Source organism: Syngnathus typhle, linkage group LG18 (genome assembly GCF_033458585.1).
Source record: "Syngnathus typhle isolate RoL2023-S1 ecotype Sweden linkage group LG18, RoL_Styp_1.0, whole genome shotgun sequence".
Classification (NCBI taxonomy): Eukaryota; Metazoa; Chordata; class Actinopteri; order Syngnathiformes; family Syngnathidae; genus Syngnathus; species Syngnathus typhle.
In genome coordinates, this window is record NC_083755.1 from 9,670,473 (window position 1) to 9,694,600 (window position 24,128).

General features: G+C 44.3%; 3 protein-coding genes across 3 annotated transcripts in view; 1 reads left to right on the top strand and 2 right to left on the bottom strand.

The window, feature by feature from the left end:
• Nucleotides 1–11,479: 11,479 nt before the first annotated feature.
• On the bottom strand, nucleotides 11,480–16,620 carry LOC133171394 (cGMP-dependent protein kinase 1-like). Its single transcript, XM_061304730.1, has 18 exons — nucleotides 16,479–16,620; nucleotides 16,284–16,383; nucleotides 16,105–16,218; nucleotides 15,874–15,979; nucleotides 15,743–15,806; nucleotides 15,572–15,649; nucleotides 15,333–15,427; nucleotides 15,183–15,248; nucleotides 14,695–14,769; nucleotides 14,527–14,623; nucleotides 14,319–14,458; nucleotides 13,425–13,514; nucleotides 13,153–13,294; nucleotides 12,901–13,064; nucleotides 12,693–12,815; nucleotides 12,313–12,375; nucleotides 12,175–12,241; nucleotides 11,480–11,840 (listed from the first exon to the last, which is right to left on the bottom strand). The coding sequence occupies exons 1-18, from the start codon at nucleotides 16,515–16,517 to the stop codon at nucleotides 11,742–11,744; spliced, it is 1,722 nt and encodes a 573-aa protein (XP_061160714.1). The 5' UTR covers nucleotides 16,518–16,620; the 3' UTR covers nucleotides 11,480–11,741.
• A 21-nt stretch (nucleotides 16,621–16,641) lies between these two features.
• Nucleotides 16,642–24,128, bottom strand: part of LOC133171395 (WD repeat domain phosphoinositide-interacting protein 4-like) — a 140,356-nt gene continuing 132,869 nt past the window's right edge. Inside the window, exons 3-14 of the mRNA XM_061304732.1 lie at nucleotides 20,970–21,044; nucleotides 20,800–20,904; nucleotides 20,635–20,740; nucleotides 20,458–20,552; nucleotides 20,302–20,381; nucleotides 20,017–20,225; nucleotides 19,827–19,928; nucleotides 19,602–19,747; nucleotides 19,326–19,525; nucleotides 17,819–17,936; nucleotides 17,032–17,272; nucleotides 16,642–16,928 (exon numbers count right to left, since the gene is read on the bottom strand). Of these exons, the coding sequence (XP_061160716.1) occupies nucleotides 19,416–19,525; nucleotides 19,602–19,747; nucleotides 19,827–19,928; nucleotides 20,017–20,225; nucleotides 20,302–20,381; nucleotides 20,458–20,552; nucleotides 20,635–20,740; nucleotides 20,800–20,904; nucleotides 20,970–21,027 (1,011 nt within the window). The 5' untranslated portion in view covers nucleotides 21,028–21,044 and the 3' untranslated portion in view covers nucleotides 16,642–16,928; nucleotides 17,032–17,272; nucleotides 17,819–17,936; nucleotides 19,326–19,415. The remainder of the gene's footprint in view (nucleotides 16,929–17,031; nucleotides 17,273–17,818; nucleotides 17,937–19,325; nucleotides 19,526–19,601; nucleotides 19,748–19,826; nucleotides 19,929–20,016; nucleotides 20,226–20,301; nucleotides 20,382–20,457; nucleotides 20,553–20,634; nucleotides 20,741–20,799; nucleotides 20,905–20,969; nucleotides 21,045–24,128) is intronic.
• On the top strand, nucleotides 18,241–19,246 carry LOC133171396 (EKC/KEOPS complex subunit LAGE3-like). Its single transcript, XM_061304733.1, has 3 exons — nucleotides 18,241–18,363; nucleotides 18,550–18,678; nucleotides 18,754–19,246. The coding sequence occupies exons 1-3, from the start codon at nucleotides 18,320–18,322 to the stop codon at nucleotides 18,956–18,958; spliced, it is 378 nt and encodes a 125-aa protein (XP_061160717.1). The 5' UTR covers nucleotides 18,241–18,319; the 3' UTR covers nucleotides 18,959–19,246.

Consider the following 24,128-nt stretch of genomic DNA (forward strand, 5'->3'; position numbering starts at 1 on the left):
ATTTATAGACCCTTAGGTTGATTTATAGACCTAAAGTAGACGTTTAAAATAGGTTTAATTATAGATCTCAAATAGAGCAGAAATAGACGTCTAAAATAGGTTGATTTTTTAGATCTAAAATAGGTTGATATATAGACCTAAAATAGACGATTTATAGACCAGAAATAGACGTCTAAAATAGGTTGATTTTTAGATCTAAAATAGGTTGATATATAGACCTAAAATAGACGCCTAAATTAGGTTGATTTATAGACCCTTAGGTTGATTTATAGACCTAAAGTAGACGTTTAAAATAGGTTTATTTTTAGATCTAAAATAGGTTGATATATAGACCTAAAATAGACGATTTATAGACCAGAAATAGACGTCTAAAATAGGTTGATTTTTAGATCTAAAATAGGTTGATATATAGACCTAAAATAGACGCCTAAATTAGGTTGATTTATAGACCCTTAGGTTGATTTATAGACTTAAAGTAGACGTTTAAAATAGGTTTATTTATAGATCTAAAATAGACCAGAAATAGACGTCTAAAATAGGTTGATATATAGACCTAAAATAGACGCCTAAATTAGGTTGATTTATAGACCCTTAGGTTGATTTATAGACCTACAGTAGACGTTTAAAATAGATCTAAAATAGGTTGATTTATAGACCAGAAATAGACGTCTAAAATAGGTTGATTTTTAGATCTAAAATAGGTTGATATATAGACCTAAAATAGACGCCTAAATTAGGTTGATTTATAGACCCTTAGGTTGATTTATAGACCTAAAGTAGCTGTTTAAAATAGGTTTAATTCTAGATCTAAAATAGACCAGAAATAGACGTCTAAAATAGGTTGATTTTTAGATCTAAAATAGGTTGATATATAGACCTAAAATAGTAGATTTATAGACCAGAAATAGACGTCTAAAATAGGTTGATTTTTAGATCTAAAATAGGTTGATATATAGACCTAAAATAGACTCCTAAATTAGGTTGATTTATAGACCCTTAGGTTGATTTATAGACCTAAAGTAGACGTTTAAAATAGATCTAAAATAGGTTGATTTATAGACCAGAAATAGACGTCTAAAATAGGTTGATTTTTAGATCTAAAATAGGTTGAGATATAGACCTAAAATAGACACCTAAATTAGGTTGATTTATAGACTCTTAGGTTGATTTATAGACCTAAAGTAGACGTTTAAAATAGGTTTATTTATAGATCTAAAATAGGTTGATTTATAGACCAGAAATAGACGTCTAAAATAGGTTGATTTTTTAGATCTAAAATAGGTTGATATATAGACCTAAAATAGACGCCTAGATTAGGTTGATTTATAGACCTTTAGGTTGATTTATAGACCTAAAGTAGACGTTTAAAATAGGTTTATTTATAGATCTAAAATAGGTTGATTTATAGTCCAGAAATAGACGTCTAAAATAGGTTGATTTTTTAGATCTAAAATAGGTTGATATATAGACCTAAAATAGACGCCTAGATTAGGTTGATTTATAGACCTTTAGGTTGATTTATAGACCTAACATAGACGTTTAAAATAGGTTTATTTATAGATCTAAAATAGGTTGATTTATAGACCAGAAATAGACGTCTAAAATAGGTTGATTTTTTAGATCTAAAATAGGTTGATATATAGACCTAAAATAGACACCTAAATTAGGTTGATTTATAGACCCTTAGGTTGATTTATAGACCTAAAGTAGACGTTTAAAATAGGTTTATTTATAGATCTAAAATAGGTTGATTTATAGACCAGAAATAGACGTCTAAAATAGGTTGATTTTTTTAGATCTAAAATAGGTGGATATATAGACCTAAAATAGATGCCTAGATTAGGTTGATTTATAGACCCTTAGGTTGATTTATAGACCTAACGTAGACGTTTAAAATAGGTTTATTTATAGATCTAAAATAGGTTGATTTATAGACCAGAAATAGACGTCTAAAATAGGTTGATTTTTAGATCTAAAATAGGTTGATATATAGACCTAAAATAGACGCCTAAATTAGGTTGATTTATAGACCCTTAGGTTGATTTATAGACCTAAAGTAGACGTTTAAAATGGGTTTATTTATAGATCTAAAATAGACCAGAAATAGACGTCTAAAATAGGTTGATTTTTAGATCTAAAATAGGTTGATATATAGACCTAAAATAGACACCTAAATTAGGTTGATTTATAGACCTAAAGTAGACGTTTAAAATAGGTTTATTTATAGATCTAAAATAGGTTGATTTATAGACAAGAAATAGACGTCTAGAATAGGTTGATTTTTTAGATCTAAAATAGGTTGATATATAGACCTAAAATAGACGCCTAAATTAGGTTGATTTATAGACCTAAAGTAGACGTTTAAAATAGATCTAAAATAGGTTGATTTATAGACCAGAAATAGACGTCCAAAATAGGTTGATTTTTAGATCTAAAATAGGTTGATATATAGACCTAAAATAGACGCCTAAATCAGGTTTATTTATAGACCCTTAGGTTGATTTATAGACCTAAAGTAGACGTTTAAAATAGGTTTAATTATAGATCTCAAATAGAGCAGAAATAGACGTCTAAAATAGGTTGATTTTTTAGATCTAAAATAGGTTGATATATAGACCTAAAATAGACGATTTATAGACCAGAAATAGACGTCTAAAATAGGTTGATTTTTAGATCTAAAATAGGTTGATATATAGACCTAAAATAGACGCCTAAATTAGGTTGATTTATAGACCCTTAGGTTGATTTATAGACCTAAAGTAGACGTTTAAAATAGGTTTATTTTTAGATCTAAAATAGGTTGATATATAGACCTAAAATAGACGATTTATAGACCAGAAATAGACGTCTAAAATAGGTTGATTTTTAGATCTAAAATAGGTTGATATATAGACCTAAAATAGACGCCTAAATTAGGTTGATTTATAGACCCTTAGGTTGATTTATAGACCTAAAGTAGACGTTTAAAATAGGTTTATTTATAGATCTAAAATAGACCAGAAATAGACGTCTAAAATAGGTTGATATATAGACCTAAAATAGACGCCTAAATTAGGTTGATTTATAGACCCTTAGGTTGATTTATAGACCTACAGTAGACGTTTAAAATAGATCTAAAATAGGTTGATTTATAGACCAGAAATAGACGTCTAAAATAGGTTGATTTTTAGATCTAAAATAGGTTGATATATAGACCTAAAATAGACGCCTAAATTAGGTTGATTTATAGACCCTTAGGTTGATTTATAGACCTAAAGTAGCTGTTTAAAATAGGTTTAATTATAGATCTAAAATAGACCAGAAATAGACGTCTAAAATAGGTTGATTTTTAGATCTAAAATAGGTGTATATATAGACCTAAAATAGACGATTTATAGACCAGAAATAGACTTCTAAAATAGGTTGATTTTTAGATCTAAAATAGGTTGATATATAGACCTAAAATAGACTCCTAAATTAGGTTGATTTATAGACCCTTAGGTTGATTTATAGACCTAAAGTAGACGTTTCTATTCTGAATTACAATTTGGGATCTTTTCTTATATTACTTTGCAACTATATACTCAGTGACAGATTACACAGTATAATCACATATGTTAATTTGAGAGTGCCCACACTCAATTTACTTATGGTTATGTGTTACATTAATTACTGTTAGACATGAAGTAGTGTTGAACATAAATGGAGGAAGAAAGGGGTACTCACGGTTGTGATCAATGAAGCAAGCTTCCAATTGATTTGTATAGTCATTCTTCTTACATTCTTCTTCTTCTTCTTCTTACAGTGGAAAACATACAGCAAACAAACAACGTTGAACCTAATGGAATGAAATTAAACGTTAACATTTAGCCTCAACCAACATACGCAGATACAACGCAACTACGTTTCAGATAGGGTTAGCTACTCAGCTACACATTGCTATTACACTGGACGCTAGCTACATCGACAACTTTAGTCAAGCTACACAAAAGTAAATCTCTTTAAACACTACGGCCATCTGCTCCTGGTTCGGCCCTCCGATCCAAATTTAGAACCCGGTTCGGCCGGCGAGTCAAAAAGTTTGCCCACCCCTGCTCTAGACGGTCCAGTTGCAAGCAGAAATTAAAGATATTTCTGTTGATAATCGCCGAGTTTGTATTCGCGCCCACGAATTATAATCTCGGCGGGAGTAGCGCCAATTGAAGTCACATCGGCGTCACATGACTGCAACGTAATATTATCTAAAACGGTAAATTAGAGTTAAATAAAGTTCACTTTTTTAGTCAACGCGATCATTTACAACCGTTGACCAGGGAGAATCGTCGAAATTCGGCCTCTGTGGTAGGCCGCAGACGCAGAGTACGACGTAGCCGGCGCACTCACTCGCTTTTCAGGGCAACAAAAGTACTTCTTTTTAAAAACAATGAGTTGTATTTACCGTGTACGCTCTAGACGGTCCAGTTGCAAGCAGGAAATAAAAATATTTCTCGTTAGTCGTCGCTGTGTCGCGTTTCTCGGCATTGCCGCCTTCCTACGTCCAGTTGCGAGCCGCGTCCTCGGATTTGAATTTTGGCGGAAGCTCCACCCACCGACGTCACCATGGCTGGTTTCCTACTTTAGGTTGCGAGCCACGCCTACGGATGTTTACGTCACATCCGCGTCACATGACTGCAACGTAATATTATCTAAAACGGTAAATTAAAGTTAAATAAACTTTTCTTTTTTAATCAACGCAATTGATTTTCAGGGCTACAAAAGTACTTCTTTTTAAAAACAATGGGTTGTGCCATGTACTGATATTGTACTGTGGGCCTACGTGATGACGTAGTGGGAAGTGACGTGAAGGAAAATGTATATGCAGACAGAGCGGCAAGTTGATGGCCCGCGGTTGCATGAATAAAAGTGATTAAAGACATCGGTTCGGGTCCTGATTAAATTCAGAGTGCATCACCTAATAAAGGTATAAGGCGAGCACACAACAATGGCGACGAGGATGATGTCCACCTTCTAAGGAAGAGGAGATAACGACGACGATTTTCGTGAGCAAGTTTAAGTTTGAGCTAACATGGCTAAGTCGGAGCTACAACCGTTTGCTTGCTACGCTGATCCAGCTACTCTCGGGCCAAGATGGACACGATGGCTGACATCTTTCGAATTGTATGCTGACGGTAAAGGACTGATAATGAACGAGGATACGACCAATGCTACTAAACAAAGACAACGCGCTCTACTTTTGCATTTGGCGGGACAGGACGTGCAGGATGTTTTCTTCACTTTGCCAAACACGGGTGAGGTGACCGACTACGCGGCAGCAGTGAGGGCACTTGACTCCTACTTTGTTCGCCAAGTGAATGCAGCGTACGCGCGCCAATCCTTCCACAAGTTGTTCCAAAATCAGGGAGAGACGGTGCAACAGTTTGGTACACGTTTACGTCAGGCTGCGAAGGACTGTGACTTTCAAGGAGACAAGGACAATCAAATAAGGGACGCTATCCTGAGCAGATGCTGTTCTGAATACGTGAAGAGGAAGCTTCTCGAGGATGGACCTGGTTTGACCTTGGCTCGCACGTTGGAGTTGGCATCGCAATGTGAGCGAGTGGAAGAGCAACTAGCAGCAATGAATGGGAGCAGTATCAAGAAAGAGGGGGATACGATCAGCCGTATCACAACGAAAAAGGGAAAGTTCACAAGGCCAAAAGGTAAATGGAAGAATTGGGATGACAATAAAGCAGAGAAGCAGTGCTACAGGTGTGGCTACACTGACCACATGGGTAAGGATCCCAAATGCCCAGCACGTGGACAAACATGTCATAAATGCAACGGTAAGGACCATTTCTCAAAAATGTGTCGTACCAAAGGACAAAAGAAGCAAAACGTTAATGCTGTAGAGACTGTGCACAATGACTATGCGTTTGTGGTGAAAGACTGTGAAATGCCTGAAAGACTAATATTTTGTGTAGGGGGAGTTGAGTTAAAAATGTTAGTAGATTCTGGGGCAACGAGTAATGTCATGGGAGAAAATGTTTGGGAGAAGCTAAAAGCTGAAAACATAAAATGTGAATCATATGTGCCCAAAGAGCAGAGAAATATGTATGCATATTCCTCAACCCAGACACTATCTGTCAAAGGTGCTTTCAAATGTGTAATCGAGATAGGTGACAAGACTGAAGAAGCTGAGTTCATTGTGATTAGAGGTAATGGTGAACCACTCCTTGGAAAAAAGACAGCTATTAAGCTTGGAGTACTAAAAATAGGGGAAAATGTTGCAGCAATCACAGATGTTAAAAGTATTCTGCAACAACAGTATTCAAATGTGTTCAAAGGAGTAGGTAAATTAAACACCAAGCAAATCTCACTGTACATAGACCCAAATGTGAAACCAGTCGCTCAACCACTGAGACGGATACCCTATCATTTGCGGGATGCAGTCGAGAAGAAAATCAAGGAACTGATGGACATGGACATTGTGGAGAAGGTTGAAGGTCCTACTCCCTGGGTAAATCCGGTAGTGATTCTCCCAAAGAAACATGACAAAGACATTAGGATGTGTTTAGACATGAGAAAAGCTAATGAGGCTATTGTGAGGGAGAGATACCCCATCCCTACAGTGGATGAAATACTGCAAGGTCTGAATGGTTCGGCAATATTCAGTAAGTTTGATCTCAAATGGGGCTACCATCAGTTAGAGCTAACCCCAGAGTCCAGAGAAATAACAACGTTTGCTGTCCATAATGGTGTTTACAGGTACAAAAGACTGATATTTGGAGTCTCGTCCGCTAGTGAGCAATACCAGCACGAGATAGCCAATGCACTAGCAGGCATCGAGGGTGTGGAGAACATCTCGGATGACGTGATCATACACGCTCCAGACCAGGTGACACATGACAAGCGCCTGCACGCAGTCATGAAAAGACTTTCAGAATGCGGATTAACACTGAATGTGGAAAAATGCCAATTTAACATGGACAGACTTGTTTTCATGGGCATATTGTTGACCCAGAAAGGCATTGGACCAACTGAGGAGAGAGTGAGAGCTGTTAAGGAGGCCAGAGAACCAAAAACGGCAGCTGAAGTGAGAAGTTTCCTAGGACTGGTAGGATTCAGCAGTAGATTTATACCCCAGTTTGCAACGCTCTCTGAACCACTGAGGAGATTGACCAGGAAAGAGACTACATTTGTGTTTGGACCAGAACAAAAACGAGCATTTCAGACTTTAAAGACTGAACTAGCCAGGGCAGGTACTTTAGCTTATTTTGACAAAGAAGCTCCTACCAGAATAATCGCAGATGCAAGTCCTGTAGGGTTAGGTGCAGTCCTTGTACAAAAACAAGATTCTGAGGAGGTACCAGTGTGCTACGTTAGTCGTAGTCTGACAGATTGTGAACGCAGGTACTCACAAACAGAAAGGGAGGCCCTAGCATTAGTTTGGGCATGCGAAAGGCTACATCCATATGTGTACGGACGTAGGTTTGACTTAATCACAGACCACAAGCCATTAGAAGTCATATACAGTAAAAGATCCAAACCATGTGCTCGTATAGAGCGATGGGTCCTCAGACTTCAACCCTATGACTTTCGGGTGGTGCACATCGCAGGAAAGCAAAATATTGCTGATTCTTTATCTAGGTTGTTGTCAGACACAGGGACAAAGGGAATACATGAACATGAATCTGAGGAGTATGTGAGGTTCATTGCAGTTAATGCAACACCAAAGGCGCTTACCACACGAGAGGTAGAAGAAGCCTCTGCTGTAGATCCAGAGCTGACGGAGGTGCGAAATGCAATTGAAGTTGGACACTTCGAAAAATGTAAACAATATGCACCCATTGTAAATGAACTCTGTGTGATTGGATACATTGTGTTGCGTGGAAGCCGCATAGTTTTGCCAGAAAAACTCAGAGCAAAAGCACTTGCATTAGCTCATGAAGGACACTTGGGAATTGTAGGGACAAAACAACATCTCAGAACAAAAGTGTGGTGGCCTGGCATGGATAAGGCAGCGGAAAAATACTGTAAAGCTTGTCATGGATGTCAAATAGTGGCCAGACCAGATCCACCTGAGCCTTTGAGGAACACAATCTTACCAGATCGACCATGGCAAGACGTGGCTGTAGATCTGTTAGGACCACTACCAAACAATCAGTCTATATTTGTTTTAGTAGATTATTACAGTCGCTACTATGAGTATGAAATAATGACGTCTACAACTACGGACAAAGTTATTGACTGTATTGAGGACATTTTCAGTAGGCATGGACTACCAGTGACGATCAAATCGGACAATGGACCACAGTTCAAATCTGACTTGTTCAGGGAATACTGTGAAACGAATGGAATCAAACACGTGAGAACAACACCAAAATGGGCACAAGCCAATGGAGAAGTGGAACGTCAAAATGCATCACTGATGAAGAGAATCAGGATTGCACATGCAGAAGGGCTGGACTGGAAACGTGAACTGAGAAAATATGTAACTATTTACAGGAGCATTGAACACCCCACGACAGGGAAAAGTCCAGCTCAACTTCTTTTCAACAGGAAAATGAGAGGAAAGTTGCCTGACCTCTCTGAGTCTAAAACAACGGCTCTAGATGTTCGTGACAGGGATGCTGAACAAAAAGGGAAAGCAAAGCTTTATGCTGATGAACGACGAGGAGCCCAGTACTCAAATGTGGACATTGGAGACACAGTACTGGTACAACAGGACAAACAGGACAAATTCACAACACCATTCAATCCAACCCCACATAGAGTCGTGAGTAAAACTGGAAGTCAAGTGGTAATTGAATCCCCAACTGGAGCTCGCTACCACCGGAATACCACTCACGTGAAGAAATACCAATCATATGAGAATACTGAAGGACATGACACACCGAAGACTTTTACTGAAGGGGAGGAAAATGTACTGAGCAGAAATGTGGACAGTTGCAACCAGACACCACAAGAGGAAGTTCAGGAACCTGAAATGAGGCCCCAGAGAGTCAAAAAGATACCAGCAAAGTTCAAAGATTTTGTGACATAGTAAAAGTAAAGGGTTTTGTCTGAATATATTGTTCACTGTTTAAAAGAAAAAAATGTTTATGGGTTATATAAGAAAAGTTAGACAATACAATGTTTGGTTAGCAAAAGATGATGATGTAAATTACATGGTCAATATTAGTATGTGATGGTACAGTTTATTTCTAAGGAAAGGGGGGATGTCATGTACTGATATTGTACTGTGGGCCTACGTGATGACGTAGTGGGAAGTGAGGTAAAGGAAAATGTATATGCAGACAGAGCGGCAAGTTGATGGCCCGCGGTTGCATGAATAAAAGTGATTAAAGACATCGGTTCGGGTCCTGATTAAATTCAGAGTGCATCACCTAATAAAGGTATAAGGCGAGCACACAACAGGTTGTATTTACCGTGTGCGCTCTGGACGGTACAGTTGCAAGCAGAAAATAAAAATATTTCTCTTGTTAGTCGTCGCTGTGTCTCGTTGCTCGGCATTGCCGTCTTCCTGTGCGAGCCGCGCGCTCGGATTTGAATTTTGGCGGAAGCTCCGCCCATCGACATCATGTCCGCGTCATGTGACCGCAACATGGCTGACATCCTATAGCAACCGCTGTTTTGTTTAGTAGACTTACAGTTGTTATGCGTTGAAATAATGGCGCAAACTCAAAATAGATTTAAATACATTAAAAAAGTATTCCTATTTAATGACCAGCTCAGTGGCAAGATCCGCCCTTCAACGTCACGTCCGCGTCACGTGACCACGGTGTGGCAGACGTCATGACAAAATTGACAAAGTACAGCCCAAAGGCAGGTCTCGACACTTGGCAAACAACACAAAATAAAATTATGAATCATAACACACACGACATGTCATATTGTACCAATACATCAGAATGATGAGTTAAAAGTTAAATACCCAATGATCGTCACACACACATCTGGGTGTGGTGAAATTTGTCCTCTGCATTTAACCCATCCCCGTGTGATCTTAATCCATCCCCTGGGGGAGAGGGGAGCAGTGAGCAGCAGCGGTGCCGCTGCGCTCGGGAATCATTTGGTGATCTAACCCCCCAATTCCAACCCTTAATGCTGAGTACCAACCAGGGAGGCAATGGGTCCCATTTTTATAGTCTTTGGTATGACTCGACCGGGGTTTGAACCCACAACCTTCCGTCCGTCTCAAGGCGGACACTCTACCACTAGGCTACTGAGCTGGTCAAATAAGATGATCCTTTATTATTCCCTCAATGGGGAAACTCCTGTGTAAGCAGCAGTACATTTAACATATACACACACACACACGAATGTGGAGAAGGGGGTAAACGATTTTAAAAACTAAAAGAGATATATAATTTAAAAAAATATGGACAGTATATACACAATATACAGTGGAGATAAAATAATATTGGATAGAAAAATAGTGCAAAGGAAGAAAAAAAACTGCAAAAAAAAAAAGCAGGTAAAAAGAGTATGAGGTAGACAGATATTGCACATATGATTGCACATACGGTTATTGCACGTTAACATTCTTTGTGTGTCTTGACATGTGAAGAGATTGACAATAAAGCTGACTTTTGACTTTTTGATTATTGCACGTAATTATTGTCCGTTAGCTACAGTGATAAGCATGGTTTTACGGTCTGATGGCAGCAGGGAGGAAGGACCTGCGTGCGATGCCTCTCGGTGGGTCATCGTGGGTGACGAAGCCGGTCACTGATGGAGCTCTCCAGGGCTCTGACAGTCTCATGAAGGGGGTGGGAGATGTTGTCCATGATGGAGGACAGCTTAGCCACCCTCCTCCTCTCCCCTACCACCTCCACACGGTCCAGACTGCAGCCCAGGACAGAGCCGGCTTTTTTCACCGCCTTGTCCAGCCTCTTTGTTTGCTACTTGGCACTATGATCATTTAGTAACTGCGTAGCTAAATTCCCTTGTCTCCTAAACATACGCATGGGTCACTGTTTATCTTGGAAATTGGCCGCACATTGCTGCAGGCCGCATTTTGTGTGTGTCGCTGGAATTACCAAAGCCGTGTGTTATTATTTAATAAATGCACCCTGTGTTCTATTTCCTGTCTTACAGTCTTAAGTCACCGAAGCGGAATCCAAATGTGAGAGACCTCCTCTGCTTGCGGTTGGAAGTCACGTTATGAAGACGTCACAGCTTGGCTTTGGCCAATTGATCCCTCAGCTCCAGCCAGGCGAGGGTGGAATAGCTGCAACTGATACTGAGTCCGACGTCAGCGCCACATATACTCCCTGAGTCGACAGCGGCGGAGGCCGAAGATTTCGATGCATTTAATGATTTGGAGTGACACGGATGTTTTGATCAACGTGTTATTTATGTTATATTTATTTGAATAACTGTTAATTTTACGTCAGTTCCTCGTTTGTGTTTATGTAACGTTACAATACCGTATGCGTATCGTTTAGGCTGTTGTTGCCTATTGGTGTCTGTTCTTGATGTTGGATTTTATCGAATTAAGTTCCGCCAAACATGCGACTTACGTTTTTTTTCTTTTTTATTATGCATTTTATGGCTGTTGTTGCGACTTGTACTCCTGAGCGACGGAAAACACTGTAGTTAGCAATCAGTAGACCAGCTTAAAAAAAATGTATGTTGATGTAACAGAACATATGTCTATACACGCGGTTGAAATGAAAGAGTGGGTTGTTAACACAAATGAACATTGAAATATTAAACATTTCTTTGTAGTTATGGACCTTGTGCGTTCTCCATTGAGCCTCTGACCTGGCCAAGCTGTTTCAGAACTCCAGGTCCCAGCCTGACTCGTCATCAGGGGGAGGGCCCTCGGTGTCCAGGGGGAAGTCATCAAAGTTGCTGTTGTCCAACGGGCCGTCCACCTGATGGCAAAAGCGTACAGCGCCGCAGAGCAAAACACCTTCAGCGGCGGGCGGTTTGTCACGCTCGGCATGCCGCGTCTTTGACGACGTCACAGTTGCTCAGCTGTGATTGGGTTAACTGAACAACCGTGACATCATTTTTCTGCAAGCAGCAGCAAAATGCACAAAGCCCTCCGATGGATCAAAGATTTGGCTGTCGCGTCATATTCTTCGAGCTGACTGCCTCTCGGAGCTCACGTGCAATCTTGGCTGGGGCTACCGTGGCGAGCCCTGCAGACGGCAAAGCGCTTCCAGCCCACGCAACCGAGGTGCCTCTAAAGGGGCGCCAACTCACCCTTGGCATAAAGGGACAGTCCAAGGTTCCCTGGCGGAGGCCATCCCAGTTGAAGCCCTCGAACCACCTGATTGCAGGAAGAAGAGGAGGGACAACGAGGGCGCGGACGACCGCCGGCCTGCACGTTATGTTACTCACTTGTGCTTCTGAATGTCCTTTACGCCGTTCTTCTGGTTCCCGAGACGTTCCGAGGGGTTGTCCCTGACACACACACACGCGCTTGCTTACGACGGCCATATTCAGCACTCGAATTCTATCATCTCCTCTACGTCTGCTCCCTTCTCGCCCAAACAGCTCTGACGTGAGCCGACTGTGAACGAGCCGCAGTCGACACCAACTGGCGCCCCGATGAGCAATTGGACGTCAATCCAAACGGAGCGCGGCGGGCGAGAAGAGCGCCCTAAGTGTGCCTTCTGTGAGCGCACAATTTGGGGCCGCTGCGCAAACTGGCCCTCTTGCGACCCCACCTCTCTTAACCAAGAAGGGCAAATACTTGGTAGCCTTTGCTGGGCCACAACCTGCAGAGTCTCTTGATGAGGTTTGCGGCACTCTTGGTGATCTTTTTGGGGAATTCCACCATGTCGATCCCCCTCAAGATGATGTTGTACGTCTTCATGGGGTCCGAGCCGGAAAACGGCGGACTGCGGGACCGACCGGGAAGGGATCAACGCGCTGCCGAAGCCCGCACGATCACGCCAATGCGCACAAGACCGCCCGCCCACCTACCTTCCGCTGAGAAGCTCAAAGACCAGGATCCCCAGGGACCAGCAGTCGGCCGAGCTGTCGTGACCTTTGTTGAGGATGATCTCGGGGGCCACGTACTCGGGGGTCCCGCAGAAGGTCCAGGTCTTCTTCCCCAAGCCCACCTTCTTAGCGAAGCCAAAATCCACCTAGCGGCCGGACGCACGCACGCACGCCCGCGCCGCGCCCTCCGTTAGCGTCACGCCGCCGCTGTTGACGAGCGCCTTGAAGACTCACCAACTTGGCGTAGCCTCTGTGGTCAAGGATGATATTCTCCGGCTTGAGGTCTCGGTAGATGATCCCTTTACAGTGGAGCTCCGCCAGAGCCTCGATAACGCACGCCGTGTAGAATCTTGTGGTCCCGTCGTCAAAGGAGCCCCTGGTGGCACAGAAAGGGACAGCACGCTTGCGACGTCGGCGTTTGGGCCCATCTTTGTGACTTTCAAAGAACGCGGCCGGCGGTGCCTTCGCACACAGCGACAACGTGCTCATCCCGACCCGACACCCACCTGTCTCTTAAGAGCGTCCACAGCTCTCCGCCAAGACAAACCTCTAGCAGCATATACAAGTATTTGGGGTCCCGGAAGGTGCGGTAAAACCTGCGGACAGGGACGCATTACTGTGCTTCAGAACAGCTGGCCGCGGCCACTTATGAGTAGGGGTGTGACGATGCATCGATATAATGCTCTACGATTTGTTGGCATCGATGCTAAACGTAAACATCGATCTATATCGCCCGTTTTTGACCTCAGACATTAGACGCGACTTTATTTTGAAATCCAGTTCATTGTTGCTTGCTTCCTCTTTCCGGGAGCAGCGCGCAGCGTGTTGTGTTGTGAGCAGAGCAGGCACGTGAAAGGGGAGCCGACAACTACGCGGCTCCTGGGCTGGTGCTATGGCTAGTGTCCAAGAAGACAAGGACATTCGTTCCCCTTTGGGCTTCAAGTCATTCATTTGGAAGCACTTTGTAATTTCCTAAATAAAGAGTTTGCAGTACCTTGTTGATTTTGCGTATAAATTGTTATAAATCAGGATATTGTTCTATATTTATCGTAGAGCACTATATCGTGATGTATCGTGAATGAATCACAGCAGGCTTTAAGATATGAATTGTTATAAATCAGGTTATTGTTCTATATCGATCGTAGAGCACTATACCGTGATGTATCGTGAATGAATCACAGCAGGCTTTAAGATATCGGCAAATATCGTATCGTGGTTCTTTGTATCGATATATCGTATCGTGACAAAACCCGCGATTTACACCCCTACTTATGAGGGGAAAAGAAACAATGGGCTTGAGGCCGCTGGCACGCAGGCACCTCAAACCTGCGCTTGGCACCCCACGAGCTGGACTTGTACTTTGCCTGCTTTGGACATGAACGGAGGGACTAAACAGTGACCTGATGATGAAGGGGCTGTTGACTTCCATCATGATGCGGCGTTCCGACAGGATGTGCTCCTGCTGCCTGGTGTCCAGAATGTGGCGCTTCTTCAACACTTTGAGGGCGAAGGAGCGCCCGGCGTCTCTCTTGAGCTGCACCTGAAGGCGACGCGGCCACACGTCACCACGCGTCGGCACCACGGCCGCCGGCGCGGGGACCCACCCACCAGCTCCACGCGGCTGAAGCCACCCATGCCCAAGGTGCAGACCACGGCAAGGTCGTCGAGCGTCACGCCGGAGAAGAAGTCGTCCTCAGCCGGGCACCTGCGCACGTGCGTTAGTGCATCGTTGCCTCGACGTCAATAGAGAGTTCGTCGGCGATGTACACCACTTACTTGGCTTTGACGTGCTCGTCGTCTCCCTGCTGGCGGTCCACTTCCTCTAAGCCGCCGATCAGCTGCTTGAAGGACCTGCGGAACAAAGGAGAGTGCCGTGAGGCAGCATGAACCCGACTGAGGAGCGGCCTCACTCCTTCAGATGATGTGGAAAACACACAAGGACGCCAAAGACTCTGTTTTTTAGGACTCTAAATATTCTTTTGATTTTGCTTTGTGTCGAGCAAGTTTCTGCAAGTTTCTGCCGCATTTGCTTCCGTGAAGCCATGACAGTGGCTGCTGGGATAAACAATGACTACTCAGCCATGCACGATGTTTGCCTTGTCTGATGTGAAAGGATGGAACGTGGGGGTGGGTGGGGGGGGGGGGTGTTGTAGCCTTTGCATTGGCTGTCTGGAAGAGGGGAATAATGACAGCTGGAGGGAAATGTTCATCTCGGATTCCCAGCCCTGGCCACCCCAGCTTCAAACCAAACCACCAATGCTCACTCTCTGTCTACCACCAGACAGGTGACGGCGCCCTCTGCTGTCACGCTGGCCGTACGCACATCTTCCCTACGAGACAGGAAAGGCAGCACGTTAAATGGATAGCGGGAAGGCACGGGCGACGGCGACGTGAACGGCGTAGCGCGCTTTCACCCTTTCAGCGCTTGCTCGCCAAACCAGTCGCCTTTGGACAGCGTCTTCACCGGCACCTGCTGACCACTGGGGGCGGTCTGCTGCCACACCGTCACCTGCACATGCAAGTGAGATTTTGCACGAAGGAAGCCAAAAGTCATACCTTGTGAGGCCGTGCAAAGTAAAAGTGAGCAGACTTTGCCCAATCCACTTTGGCAGCGCACCTTACGGGCAGGCACGGAACGAGTAGAAAAGCTCACCTGCCCTTCACTGATAATGAAGAAGGTGTCTCCCGTGGCGCCCTGCCGGATGATGTAGTCGCCATTGCTATAGTGAGTCTGATGTGCGCAGACACACACACACACACACACACACACACACGGGGGGTCAGATGACCAGAGAGTGACACGTGCAGGCGGGTCTGGACTCACCTCCTCCAGAACATCAGCCAGCTTGCTGAGAACGTCCTCTGGAAGGGCCTGGAAGGACGGAACGCTAGCGACAGGGAGACGCCACGTCATTTGGACGTCAGGCTGCTGCCATGTCACGACGTCAAGGTTACCTGCGCAGGAAGTCCGTGTACTGGGAATGCTTGATGAGGCCGGTCCTCATCATAATGGTCTGAAAGCCCTGGCGATCAATGGCCCACAACTTGATGTCGGTCAGAGCTGCACACACGCACATGTGCATGCGCGCACACGCACGCACGCACACGCACACACACACGCTGGAAGATGACGCCTGGACTCCGGTCCTAGCTTCAGGGGGCGCTGTCGTGTGCACTGTGGTGTACCCGTCACTGTAGCCGTGCGCGTGCAGTTGTACAAGATGGCGAGCTCGCCAAAGACTTTGCCGGGGCCGATGGTGCACAGCTTTTTGCCTTCTTTGCTCACCTCCACCATGCCCTCTGTGGACGGACGCAAAAGGGAAAACGGGAGCCGTGACTCGGAAGCAAAAGCTGCAGTGACCCACCTTCCAGAACAAAGACGCTAGATCCGTCGTCGCCCTCCTGGATGACGCAGCAGCCTTTGTCCAGGCTGGTGGGCCGCATGCAGTCCAAGATGGTGAGGATCTGGAAACGGGGCGGACGTCAAAGCGTGAGCAAAACAGACGCCAAGTGGGGGGTGAGGGTGGAGGTGTGGTGTGTGGGGGGAGGGGTCTTCTCACCTGTCCATGTTCCAGATGCTTCATGAAGTCATTGTCCATCAGCGCTCACTGGATCAGCTCGCTGGACCTGCACGCAAACACACCCTGGCTCCAATGGCGCAGGCACCTTTCTCAGGGCCGGCCTTCTCGGTCTCCCACGACCCCGACCGAGAGGCAGCCTCGGCTTGAGGTAGGAAGCGTCGCCTCTGCGCAACACACACTCCTCACGGCTCTTTTTTTTTTTCACAGCGGAAAGGAATGGTCCGAACCGCAGATGTAACGATTGAAAAGAGTCTGGAAAACACAGAACAAAAATAACATAAGCTCACTCTTTGCTCTTGCAGTAGCTGGTGAGCGTGACGTCGGTGAGTCGGGCAGGATCCAGAGCGCTGGGTTCTGCCGATATGGCCTGTCTCTTGGTGCGCTGAGGCTCATCGAGTGGCGGTGCTGGCATTGCTGGAGCGCCACCTGCTGGATGCAACAAAAAAAGGTGAAGAAAATGTTAAAAAAAAACATAACCTCCGCCCGGGCGGACCTCAACAGTTCAGTGACTCAGGAGAACGTTTTGTCACACCTGCGTCGGGTGTCTGTGCAGCGGCAGTATCGTCGGTGCCCGGCATCAAACTACGATGACGGTCCAGCTCGGCCCGCAAATGGCCAATCAGGAGATCTTTGGCATCCAGTTCTGACTCCAGCTCCTCAATCAGCGCGTCTCGCTCCGTCAGCTCCTCAATCTTCCGCTGCAACGCCACCTGCAGGTCACGCAGCATGCCGCCGCCTCTCTTTGTTGCCGCCATCAGCCGAGTGCTCGTGCCCTACAAGAAAGAGACTCTTTGTTGCCGCCATCAGCCTAGTGCCCGTGCCCTACAAGGAAGGGACTCGTGTGCAGTCAGACGCGCGCAGACGTGGTTGCACGGGTCAATCCACGGTTTCCATACAAAGGAGCTGATGAGGAGAGCTTAAGTGTGGCTCGGAATAAAACAACTTAGTGTAGGCGCAAAAATAATAATAATGCATTCAATTCATATAGTGTTTTTCAAGGATCCAAAGACGCTTCAATGCTCTGTCTGTTGGTTTTCATTCAGCCTGACCAATTCCGGCTTAAAAACAGCCCAGTTTGGTTCTAAATTGGACCAACCCAAGTACAGTGAAACCTTGGCTTACGAACATCTATGTATACTTGGCAACTTTTTGGGGTCTTGAGATGGTTTTCCCCCTCTGAGTCATTGTCTCCTTTTGTCCTCCCTCTATCGTTCACAGAGTCCTTTGACCATGTGTTGGTTGTTGGGTTTCACTTTCAAAGAGGACTAAGTAAAAAAAAAAAGTTTTTTTAAAGAGGACGAAACAAACGCCTGCCTTACCTCCTTGTTGTGACTTCAGCACGCTTCTGGAATGAGGATTTGGAAGAATGTTCTGTCGGCGCGTCCTCGGATGAGCTACTCACACGTGCATGCGCACAGGTGACTTTGACAGCTCCTCCTCAGAAAAAAGAGAAAAAAAAGAGCAAAGAATCTGCCACAAATCTTTGCGTTGAAGAAACCGAAGAACTGTGAGCGAAACATTTAGCTTGTGTCAGAAGTCATCAAAGATACAAAGCGTGTATGATTTGGCAAAGGATAAACATATCAACCCACCCCGAACTATAGGCCTGGGACTGAGGTCCGCCACAAGCTCACACAACTTCATAGTACATACATTTGTGGTCGGTCACTCAACCGCGCAGAAGAAATAAATATCCTCCGAACCCGATGGTCGACTTTTGTGCGCTGTCTGCTCTGCCGCTAGGGGGCGGCCGCGCGGGAGGGCGAGCAACGAGTGTGCTCCGATTACTCGGACGAAGAAGGCTTCCGCAGACAAATAACATGGCGGCGCCCGAGAGCGGCGAGCAAGCGAGCCAATTGGAATTGTATCCTTGGATTGCAGTGATGTTGAAGCGTCGAGAGTTCTCTTTGCAGTTTCAGCCAAACTAGCAATAAGGTTATCGCGTCTCCGACGTCTCTGGGCCTGATTCTCCGCGAGCGAGCTTGGCTTCTTTCCTGAGCGCTGACGTCGAGTCACTCGCACACGTTTCCTTGACCCTCCCCTTTTCTAGCTCGCTGCAAGTTCCCTTCCAGTCGGCGCGCCAGGCCGCTGTGGCTCTGCGCTCGCTGAGTCCCGACCGCGAGCCCCGGCGAGGAGGCGTCCGCAAGCGGCTGACGCTCGCCGGGAGTGTGCTCAGCCTGTGAGGAGCCTTCGCCCGGCCCCGCTGCCGTCGCCCGCACGCCCACCCGCCAGTGACCTCTTGTGACCTTTTCAGGAAGTGGCGTGCAGAGCAAGCTCGCGTCCTTCGCGTATCCGTCAACTCCTTCCTGGAGCACCTCGGCCTGGTCTTGGAGACCATGCGTGCCTTTCCCGCCGACGTCGGACAGGATCCTCACAGCGTTCTTGGTCGTCCACCTTCGATGGACACGCGAGGGCCCGCCTTCATGGAAAACTTCAGCGAGCCGATGCTGCGTTCTTGATTTAAAGTTTTTAGCGTTAAGCATGTTTATCCTTTTTTTTCCTAAGTTGATTTCATCGCGCGCTTGATTACTGGCGTCAGCTATTGCCCAAAATGTCGCCACGAGCTGCTGTAGACGCAAGGCAGCCAAGCCAGCGCTCCGTTGGTTTTGCTCTGACCATTGTGCTCGTCTGCGTTGGGGCAGGGTATTTTTGGTTCTTATTTAAATGTTTTTCCCCTGATCTCACGTGTGCTTCATGTGTAAATGTACGTATCATTTTGCTTTGAATAAAAACAGAAGTCGCCTGCCTTTTTCTTTTTTTTTCTGGTTTGCTTCCTTTGTTCAGTTTGTGTCAAAGTACAAATGAAATCGCAGGGGTGTGACGGACCTGCCGAACCGCAAAAGGTGACACCTGGCTTCACTTGAAGTGTCCTGCCGTTTCTTCCTTGGGTCCTTCCCCGTTTCCTTCCGTCCTGGATCAAAAGTCGTCGTCGTTGCAAATGTCCAAGTAGACGTCAAAGGCTTCTCGGTTGCAGTTTCCGTCGGGCGTGAAGACGTACTTGTGGAAGGTGCGGTCCACGCAGATGGCTGCCATAGAGAGCAAAGGAAATGTTAGAGGCGAAATGTGGCCGGTGCGCAGCAAACGACGACCCCTCCCTCGGACCGATGACGGAGTTGACGTTCTTGGATGTGTTCTTCCCGAAGGCGCAGATGCAGGCGCACTCGGCGGGCACGGTGAAGCTGGCCAGCGACCACTGGCTGTCCACGTACTGGCCGATGACGGGGCCCACCTTGCCCACGCGCGCCAACCTGGCAGGCGCACACGCACGTTGAAGAGGGAGTGGGCGAGGGAGCGGGGCGGCGGCCTTACGCGGAGCGGCGGTCTTACGCGGAGCGGCGGTTAAGTTTGGTGTCTTTCAGGGCGAAGATGTGGACCGTCCCTTTGTCACTGGATGCGCACAAGAAGGACGAGTCGTGACTGAAGTTGAGGCTGTGCAGGTGCGGGGAGGGGACATGGTCAGCGGTGAGCAAACCGACAATTAAAAAAAATAATAATAATAAGGGGGGGGCACGCTTACCAGTAGAACGTGGCGGGGTCGGTGCCTCGCCGCAGCTCCACCAGTTTGTCGCGGCTGCTGGTGTCAAAGAGGCGTATGAGCGTCCCCTTGCGAGAGGCCGAGGCGGCCACGCTTCCCGGCTGGTTGAGCGCCAGGCAGGCGATCTCGCTCTGGTGCGCGTTGATGGTGAACGGCACCGACGACGTCCCGGGCTTGCTGTTGGACAGGTCCTGGAGGGCGGGAGCGGACTAATGACGGCGACGCAGGCTCTCCCGCGTACGCTTGGAAGTGTGAGGGGCAATTTACCGCCAGCTGCAGACTTCCACATTTGTGTCCCGGGAAAACCAGCAGCTGCTTGTCCAGACTCGGACACAAGTCGCACAGACCTGGTGGAAAAGCAGACGCTAATAAAAGGAAGCCGCGCGACTGACTGGCCGAGGGCTCGCTGGCTCACTCGCTCACCTTTGGGGTTGTCGCGCGTATCAAACTCAAAGAGCTTGAGCGGCTTGTCGGGTAAGCTGTACACATAGATCCTGTTCTTCAACACCATGACGATCCTGGGAGGAGGCAGCCCGCCAATTTGTTTGCTTTCAACGTTTGCGCTCCTCTCGGCCAGTTTAGCGAGCCGCCGCCACTCACTTGTCGTGTCGCATCCGGACCGCCAGCACCGGCTTGGTGAAGGTGAACTCCAGGACCAGCTTGTCTTTGGCGTCTCGGGAATCGCACGCGTCATCCCAGATCAGCACTGAAAAGTCACACCGGTTGGCTTCATGGTCGTGCTCGCCCAATTCAAAAGGCACCCACCGGATATCTCAGAGAACTTGGGGCTGACTCCGCCCCCGATCACGGCCAGCAGGTTGGAGCGATGCAGCATGGAGCACGACGCCACGCTGCCCACCTGCTCGTGATCTGCAAAGCAGACGGCGGGCCATGTTAGCAGGCGCCCGGCCAGCGCCGAGCAGCAAGACGCTCACCCAAGTGGCCCTTCTCCATCAAAGGCTCCACATTGTAAATGCGCACACCAGACTCCATGGAGCAGCAGAAACAACCTAAAAGCAAAGCAACGACTGTCACATCTCCAATCCGGTCATGCATTTTCAACATGGCGTGTGGCGTTCAGGACTCTCGGCCTAAATTGTCAGTCTGTGGGAATGGCCCGTTGTCTACTTGGTTTCCAGTCCTTGCCCAAAGACAGCCGGGCTAGGCTACAGCGATACCTGTTCTGCGGATGGACGAGTAGGGGCCACACTGCAAACGATTTTGGAGCGATCTGGCAAAAAATGCCCGTCGCATGTTGATCAAATTTTCTTTGAAACATTGCTCGTGCCTGCAAAGACTGGCTGGAAGCGCGTTACGATTTATAGATCAGAAATAGACGTCTAAAATAGGTTGATTTTTAGATCTAAAATAGGTTGATATATAAGACCTAAAATAGACGCCTAAAATAGGTTGATTTATAGACCCTTAGGTTGATTTATAGACCTAAAGTAGACGCTTAAAATAGGTTTATTTTTAGATCTAAAATAGGTTGATATATAGACCTAAAATAGACGATTTATAGACCAGAAATAGACGTCTAAAATAGGTTGATTTTTAGATCTAAAATAGGTTGATATATAGACCTAAAATAGACGCCTAAATTAGGTTGATTTATAGACCCTTAGGTTGATTTATAGACCTAAAGTAGACGTTTAAAATAGGTTTATTTATAGATCTAAAATAGACCAGAAATAGACGTCTAAAATAGGTTGATTTTTAGATCTAAAATAGGTTGACATATAGACCTAAAATAGACGCCTAAATTAGGTTGATTTATAGACCCTTAGGTTGATTTATAGACCTAAAGTAGACGTTTAAAATAGATCTAAAATAGGTTGATTTATAGACCAGAAATAGAAGTCTAAAATAGGTTGATTTTTAGATCTAAAATACGTTGATATATAGACCTAAAATAGACGCCTAAATTAGGTTGATTTATAGACCCTTAGGTTGATTTATAGACCTAAAGTAGACGTTTAAAATAGATCTAAAATAGGTTGATTTATAGACCAGAAATAGACGTCTAAAATAGGTTGATTTTTTAGATCTAAAATAGGTTGATATATAGACCTAAAATAGACGCCTAGATTAGGTTGATTTATAGACCCTTAGGTTGATTTATAGACCTAAAGTAGACGTTTAAAATAGATTTAAAATAGGTTGATTTATAGACCAGAAATAGACGTCTAAAATAGGTTGATTTTTAGATCTAAAATAGGTTGATATATAGACCTAAAATAGACGCCTAAATTAGGTTGATTTATAGACCTAAAGTAGACGTTTAAAATAGCTTTATTTATAGATCTAAAATAGGTTGATTTATAGACCTAAAATAGGTTGATTTATAGACCTAAAATAGTCAAAACTAAACTGTCGAGGTAGGGTCATTCAACAAAGTTTCCCAACCCTTATTAATTCGCAAAATCTTGATCTTGGCTCAATTTACTAGACGTCTAAATTAAAAACATTAAATATGATCATATTTTGGAATTTTGAAGTCTGAACAAGCCGTAAGTTGTATAAATAATGCACAGAAGTTGTTTGGGGTTAACAAGCATATTGATCCGTACATGTGAATTGGTTATTCCTGTACCACTGATAAAGATAAAAATAAGTTGATTTTCAGACCAAAAATAGACGTTTAAAAAAGGTTGATTTTTAAACCCAAAATTGACTAAACAAGGTTGATTTTTAAACCAAACATAGATGTATTAAATAGGTTGAATTTTAAACCAAAAATAGAAGTCTAAAAAAGGTTGATTTTTAAACAAAAAAATAGACGTCTAAAATAGGTTGATTTTTAAACCAAAAATAGACGTCTAAAATAGGTTGATTTTTAAACCAAAAATAGACGTCTAAAATAGGTTGATTTTTAAACCAAAAATAGACGTCTAAAAAAGGTTGATTTTTAAACCAAAAATAGACGTCTAAAATAGGTTGATTTTTAAACCAAAAATAGACGTCTAAAAAAGGTTGATTTTTAGACCAAAAATAGACGTCTAAAAAAGGTTGATTTTTAAACCAAAGATAGACGTCTAAAATAGGTTAATTTTTAAACCAGAAATAGACGTCTAAAATGGGTTGATTTTTAGATCTAATAGGTTGATATATAGACCTAAAATAGACACCTAAATTAGGTAGATTTATAGACCCTTAGGTTGATTTATAGACCTAAAGTAGACGTTTAAAATAGGTTTATTTATAGATCTGAAATAGGTTGATTTATAGACCAGAAATAGACGTCTAAAATAGGTTGATTTTTTAGATCTAAAATAGGTTGATATATAGACCTAAATTAGACGCCTAGATTAGGTTGATTTATAGACCCTTAGGTTGATTTATAGACCTGACGTAGATGTTTAAAATAGGTTTATTTATAGATCTAAAATAGGTTGATTTATAGACCAGAAATAGACGTCTAAGATAGGTTGATTTTTAGATCTAAAATAGGTTGATATATAGACCTAAAATAGACGCCTAAATTAGGTTGATTTATAGACCCTTAGGTTGATTTATAGACCTAAAGTAGACGTTTAAAATGGATCTAAAATAGGTTGATTTATAGACCAGAAATAGACGTCTAAAATAGGTTGATTTTTAGATCTAAAATAGGTTGATATATAGACCTAAAATAGACGCCTAAATTAGGTTGATTTATAGACCCTTAGGTTGATTTATAGACCTAAAGTAGACGTTTAAAATAGGTTTAATTATAGATCTCAAATAGACCAGAAATAGACGTCTAAAATAGGTTGATTTTTAGATCTAAAATAGGTTGATATATAGACCTAAAATAGACGATTTATAGACCAGAAATAGACGTCTAAAATAGGTTGATTTTTAGATCTAAAATAGGTTGATATATAGACCTAAAATAGACGCCTAAATTAGGTTGATTTATAGACCCTTAGGTTGATTTATAGACCTAAAGTAGACGTTTAAAATAGATCTAAAATAGGTTGATTTATAGACCAGAAATAGACGTCTAAAATAGGTTGATTTTTAGATCTAAAATAGGTTGATATATAGACCTAAAATTGACGCCTAAATTAGGTTGATTTATAGACCCTTAGGTTGATTTATAGACCTAAAGT

Coding starts and splice junctions, on each gene's coding strand:
- LOC133171394 (XM_061304730.1), bottom strand. CDS start 16,517: ATGGACAATGACTTCATGAAGCATCTGGAACATGGACAG. Junction 15,249..15,332: donor GGCGAGCAAGCGCTGAAAGG/GTGAAAGCGCGC, acceptor CCTGTCTCGTAG/GGAAGATGTGCGTACGGCCA. Junction 14,770..15,182: donor TGTCTGGTGGTAGACAGAGA/GTGAGCATTGGT, acceptor TTTGTTCCGCAG/GTCCTTCAAGCAGCTGATCG.
- LOC133171396 (XM_061304733.1), top strand. CDS start 18,320: ATGGCGGCGCCCGAGAGCGGCGAGCAAGCGAGCCAATTGGAATT. Junction 18,364..18,549: donor CAAGCGAGCCAATTGGAATT/GTATCCTTGGAT, acceptor CCCCTTTTCTAG/CTCGCTGCAAGTTCCCTTCC. Junction 18,679..18,753: donor GCCGGGAGTGTGCTCAGCCT/GTGAGGAGCCTT, acceptor TGACCTTTTCAG/GAAGTGGCGTGCAGAGCAAG.